Source organism: Phragmites australis, chromosome 19, assembly GCF_958298935.1.
Source record: "Phragmites australis chromosome 19, lpPhrAust1.1, whole genome shotgun sequence".
NCBI lineage: Eukaryota > Viridiplantae > Streptophyta > Magnoliopsida > Poales > Poaceae > Phragmites > Phragmites australis.
This window is the reverse complement of record NC_084939.1, coordinates 25,814,705-25,820,269: the sequence shown is the minus strand read 5'-3', so window position 1 is coordinate 25,820,269 and position 5,565 is coordinate 25,814,705. Positions and strand designations below refer to the sequence as shown.

Here is a 5,565-nt window from a genome sequence, read left to right as displayed (position 1 = left end):
AAGATGTTGTCAAGAAGCAGAGAGCGTACTTTGCAGACATCGATGCCTTTGAACTGCCAGAGGAAGAGATCTCAGAAACAGATCTTGGGTGAAAACTGAAATATATGGCCTTTTCTGTACAGAAGTATACTCGACTACGGTTACAATGTAACTACTAGTTAAGGTAGCAACGTAGAGCTGTTGTAACGGAACAATAGTTATGGTTGTAACGGCGGCAGAGCTGTTAGGGAGGGCCCTGTTGTTTGTCCCTCTTTTTTTTCCGTGTTTTTTCTTTTTATGTAGACTCGTTTTTCCTTCTCATCTAATAATAACGACAGAACTTTTACCGCCGTTTCGGGGAAAAAATATATCGACAGTATCCATATCAAACATCTTGAGCTGCACCAGGGTAGTCTTAAGAATTTAAGGCTCGGTGCGAACTACAAAATAAGCCCCTAAAATTGGAAAAATCATATAACCAAATCATATAATCAACATTAGCAGCTGGAGTTTGATTTTCAAAATTAAATTGAGATTCTTTCACAACAAATCTATCAAAAACATCTTTTTGAGATTGAACTACTGCTTCTAATCTTTATTTCTTCTCACGCTTTTCAGAACCAGAATAATATTTTTTATTTCTAGAACACGTGATGAGAATTGAGGAAATAAACGTCTTCCTATTTTATAAATCAAACAACACTAATGATTTAATCAATATATGAATTCTAGGCTTAGCAATGAAAAAAGAAGATTGTGTGTCGCGAGAGAAGATGCATGCATGTGTCCTGTCACCGTGTATTACATATTCGCGGCCTTGAAAAACCCGCAAGCAGGGCCCCCGTCCTCAACCCGATGACGACAACGCCCAACGGCTAGGCCTGGAGGCGCCATGCAAGGCATCAATCAGTCGGTGCTATTCTCCCGGAGCGGCAGCAACATCTGCTGGAGGGTGCGTCAACAGATGCCACTCGACAGGCCTGAGCTGCACCACAGGACACAGAGAAGTAATGAAAATTGCTGGTGGCCCATCTATACATACGCAGCCCAATACCCTAACGCCTCCACCCGATCCTCCTCAGTCGCAGCCGCAGCCGCAGGGCAGGGCAGGGCACCAACGCCTCCACGGGCGGCGGAGCCAGCATCGCCCAGCCTCCCTTACCGTGCAACATTTTCTCAAGACTGAAGAGGCCAGGACACGCCGGCGAGCTCCGCGACGACACCCCGACCCCGACCAAACCGAGGAGAACTGGACGCCGGCCCCTTCCTCCACCGCCTCGGTCTACTCGCATTGGCGTCTCCGATCCCCCAACGTGTTGGGCTTCCTAATCCTGGTCGTTTCAGCAGTCCTCGAGGAGGGGTGCGGTGCGTTCAGATCGTCCATGCCCAACGCTAGGTCCGCACCCGCAGCCGTGGCCGTCCTTCGCGCAGCGGCGGCTGCCGCCGACCTATCCAAAGGCAAGGCGATCCACGCGCGGCTCGTTAGAGCCACTCACTTCGACCTCGTCCTGCACAACCACCTCATCGCCTTCTACGCCAAGTGCGGCTGCCTGGGGCTCGCCCGCCGGGTGTTCGACGCAATGCCCTCCCGGAACTCTGTGTCGGGGAACCTCCTCATGTCCGGGTACGCTTCCTCCGGGCGCCCTAGGGACGCGCTCCAGCTTCTGAGGGTGGTCGATTTTGGCCTCAACGAGTACGTTCTCTCGGCAGCGGTGGCCGCGACTGCACATGTCCAGAGCTATGACATGGGTAGGCAATGCCATGGGTATGCTATTAAGGCGGGGTTGGCGGAGCAACCGCACGTTTGCAACGCGGTGCTTCATATGTACTGTCGATGTGCACACATGGAGGACGCGGCCAAGGTATTTGAGACTGTGCCCGATTTTGATGCATTCGCGTTCAACTCGATGATAAATGGGTTCCTTGATCGGGGGCAATTGGATGGTTCAGTCAGAATTGTGAGAAACATGGTCCGAGAAGTTGGGCAATGGGATCATGTGTCGTATGTCGCAGTTCTTGGGCATTGTGCTAGCATGAAGGACTTGGTGCTTGGGGGCCAGGCGCATGCCCAAGCTTTGAAGAGGAGGCTTGAACTGAATGTGTATGTGGGGAGTGCACTTGTTGATATGTATGGGAAATGTGACTGTGCTCATCATGCTCATTGTGTGTTCGAGGTTTTGCCAGAAAAGAATGTTGTGTCTTGGACAGCTGTTATGACTGCTTACACTCAAAACGAGCTGTTTGAAGATGCATTGCAATTGTTCTTGGACATGGAAATTGAAGGAGTTCGGCCAAATGAGTTCACTTATGCTGTGGCTCTCAACAGCTGTGCTGGTCTTGCAGCCTTGAGAAACGGAACCGCCCTTGGTGCCTGTGCTATGAAAACTGGGCATTGGGCCCATTTGCCAGTTGGTAATGCCCTCATGAACATGTACTCAAAGAGTGGCAACATCGAGGATGCATGGAGAACCTTCATTTCAATGTCCTTTTGTGATATAGTCTCTTGGAATTTGATCATCACAGGCTATGCTCATCATGGTCTTGCAAGGGAAGCGATGGAAGCATTTCATGATATGCTATTTGCGGCAGAAATCCCGTCTTATGTAACTTTCGTTGGAGTGTTGTCAGCATGTGCTCAGTTGGGTCTTGTTGATGAAGGATTCTACTACTTGAATACTATGATGAAGGAAGTGGGAGTAACACCTGGAAGGGAACATTACACTTGTATTGTTGGCTTGTTATGCAGAGCTGGACGGCTAGATGAGGCTGAGCGGTTCATATTGAATAATTGCATCGACACAGATGTTGTTGCATGGCGATCACTTCTAAGTTCTTGCCAGGTATATAGGAATTATGGTCTGGGCCATCGAGTAGCTGAACAGATTCTTCAGCTGAAGCCTAACGATGTAGGAACCTATGTTTTGCTCTCTAACATGTATGCCAAAGCAAACCGATGGGATGGTGTCGTGAAGGTCCGGAAGCTGATGACAGAGAGGGGCGTTAGGAAGGAGCCTGGTGTTAGTTGGATTCAAGTGGGAAGTGAGGTCCATGTTTTCACATCAGAGGACAAGGTGCATCCACAAATGTACCAGATCACCAAAAAACTTGAAGAGTTGATTGACCAGATAAAAGTGATCGGATATGTTCCAAACTTTGCGGTGGTCCTACATGATATTGAGGATGAACAAAAGGAAGAGCACCTTATGTATCACAGTGAGAAATTGGCTCTTGCGTTCGGCCTCATTCACAGCCCTAGGGGAGCAACTATCCGTATCATGAAAAATCTCAGAATATGTGATGATTGCCATGTTGCTATCAAACTCATATCAATTGTCACAAGCAGAAGAATAGTCATTAGGGATGCTGTTCGTTTTCATTGTATAGAAGGCGGAAAATGTTCATGCGATGATTATTGGTGATTCGTGCTGCACTTGTGACAGGTTACTGTTCCTGAAGGAAAGAAGAGAGATAGGAGGAATGATTTGCTACTTATACGTGATGGAGGGGAGTCTTTTAGAATTGTTGACAAGGTAGTCTGCTTGCTTTAATATTTTTTGGTAGAACTGTGGCTTCTAAGGCTAATTTTGGTTGTTGATGTCACTGTATCAGACTAAAAGGGACGACTCAACCACTGTCCTTAAAAGAGAAGAGTGGGCGAAATCGAGACATGATGTGGAGAAGCATTTCAGGAAGGTCCGGGACTTTGACTACTCGAATTGGTTCTGAAGAGTGGGCTGTTTGATTCCTTGCAGAGAAAAAAATGATATGCAGCGATTTTGCTGTTCCTGCTGCTGATTATATTGGAGCAAGCTACCGGTGTGTGGAGGCTACAGACTGTGTGGTTGGGTTTACAATTCCGCATTTCATTTGATGTATCAAAAGATTGTATGAGTTTCCTTCATATTCTGGATTGTATTTGCAGGTTGTGCAAGGGTTCCAGGAACTGTTTGCACAAACGAAATACAAGGAGGCAGAATCACCTCAGGGCCTCCTGAGAACACCTGAAATTGTTGCAAAATTTCAGGTGTGTTTCTGTTTCTTTTGCCTATCAAGCTATTAACGTATATGTACTTCCTTTTTGCTGGTGCCACTTTTGTACATTCTCAATGTGCCAACGATTCTTGATGGTACCAACTGTGTGAAATTATGAAATGTGCTTGATATGCTGTTCGTAGAGATTAGTGCGACTCTTACATAGTAAACTCAGCAAGTGACTACTGTGCTAGAATGTTGATAATCATGGGGTTTTGTTAACTAAAGTTCTTTTGTGTACTGCTTATGAGAAATCTGTGGTTACTAGTCATTCCTTGGAGTATTGTTGGATACAACCGAAAAGTACTATAACTAATCTTATCTCTTTTACTCTTCTTTCAGGACTAATTTACACATATACAATTAATCTGCTTTTTGTGTAGGTTCCTTAACTGAATTGTTGGTGGTATGGTTAAAATTGCAGAGTGTTCCCGTGCAAGCTGGGCAAACACCCCCACTGTTGCAGTACTTCGGTACATTGCTAACTCGAGGGAATCTCAATGCTTTCAAGTCTCTCGAGCTATCTCGACTTGTTGTCAATCAGAACAAAAAGAACCTTCTTGAAAATTGGTTGGCGGAAGACAAGCTAGAGTGCAGTGAAGAACTTGGAGATCTTGTGAAGGTAAGACGTGTGCTGTGCTGTGTTTATTGATTGCATGGATTTTACTGTTTCTACCAAATTGCGTTAACTGTTTAAAGTCTGGATTGTCCACTAATAATTTCTTGTGCCCTTTGATGTAGACTGTGGACAATGATCTTGCACTGAAAATATACATAAAGGCTAGGGCGACCCCTAAAGTTGTTGCTGCTTTTGCTGAAAGGAGGGAGTTTGACAACATTTGGTTCGTGTTTGTGGGGTTCTTTAATCTTTATGAATCCTTGCCTCACTGTCTATCCTGTATCTTGTTGAGCAGGGAGCTGTGAACTTCGCTTTCATGATGTCACAAATGGAGGGAGGTTGTCCAGTAGATTATAATACTATAACTGATCTCTTCCATGATCACACTGTTGCATATCAGTGCAGACTATTAGCGAGATATTAGCTATGACCATTTACTTGTTCATTGTCTCTCCCACGTTTCCTATTCTGCCTAGAGACTAGGCATGATAGTTAGACTCACATGTAATATATACCTAACTGATCAATAGACAACTCAAGTGTTGGCTCTATCCTCTCCTTCATGGTATCCGAGACCGGACGGTCATCACTAATGAATCCGTTTGCGCATCGATCCTCTCCTGCTTCTGCTGCCACGGGCTCCATGGATTCCAACGCTTCGTAATTCTCCTTCACTTCTCCCTTTGCCGATAGCTCGAGCACAGATCAACTCTGCCATGCTGCGAAGTCGTGCCGGCGTAGCGCGGATTGGGCTTGAACACACCGGCGTGGGTCCAAGCTTAGCGACCTGTCGTCTTACCGGAGCCTCGTCGACGCGCTCCAATATCTGACCTTGACCCGGCCTGACCTCACCTACGCGGTTCAGCAGGTGTGCTTACACATGCACGACCCGTGGGATTGTCATATGGCGCTGGTCAAGCGGATCCTCAGATACA

The 5,565-nt window shown here is 46.4% G+C and overlaps 1 protein-coding gene across 5 annotated transcripts; it reads left to right on the top strand.

Moving 5' to 3' along the window:
- Positions 1 to 1,013: 1,013 nt before the first annotated feature.
- LOC133900714 (pentatricopeptide repeat-containing protein At5g39680) lies at positions 1,014 to 5,181 on the top strand. Of its 5 annotated transcripts, XM_062341936.1 has the most exons (6): positions 1,014 to 3,509; positions 3,589 to 3,820; positions 3,902 to 4,003; positions 4,395 to 4,633; positions 4,753 to 4,853; positions 4,926 to 5,181. In XM_062341936.1, the coding sequence occupies exon 1, from the start codon at positions 1,362 to 1,364 to the stop codon at positions 3,396 to 3,398; it is 2,037 nt and encodes a 678-aa protein (XP_062197920.1). In that variant the 5' UTR covers positions 1,014 to 1,361; the 3' UTR covers positions 3,399 to 3,509; positions 3,589 to 3,820; positions 3,902 to 4,003; positions 4,395 to 4,633; positions 4,753 to 4,853; positions 4,926 to 5,181. The 5 variants fall into 5 exon arrangements, with proteins under 5 accessions (XP_062197920.1, XP_062197921.1, XP_062197919.1 ...); XM_062341937.1 differs by having other exon boundaries at positions 3,589 to 3,795; positions 4,436 to 4,633; positions 4,753 to 5,181; XM_062341935.1 differs by having other exon boundaries at positions 3,589 to 3,795; positions 4,753 to 5,181.
- Positions 5,182 to 5,565: the final 384 nt, after the last annotated feature.

Coding starts and splice junctions, on each gene's coding strand:
- LOC133900714 (XM_062341937.1), top strand. CDS start 1,362: ATGCCCAACGCTAGGTCCGCACCCGCAGCCGTGGCCGTCCTTCGCGCA.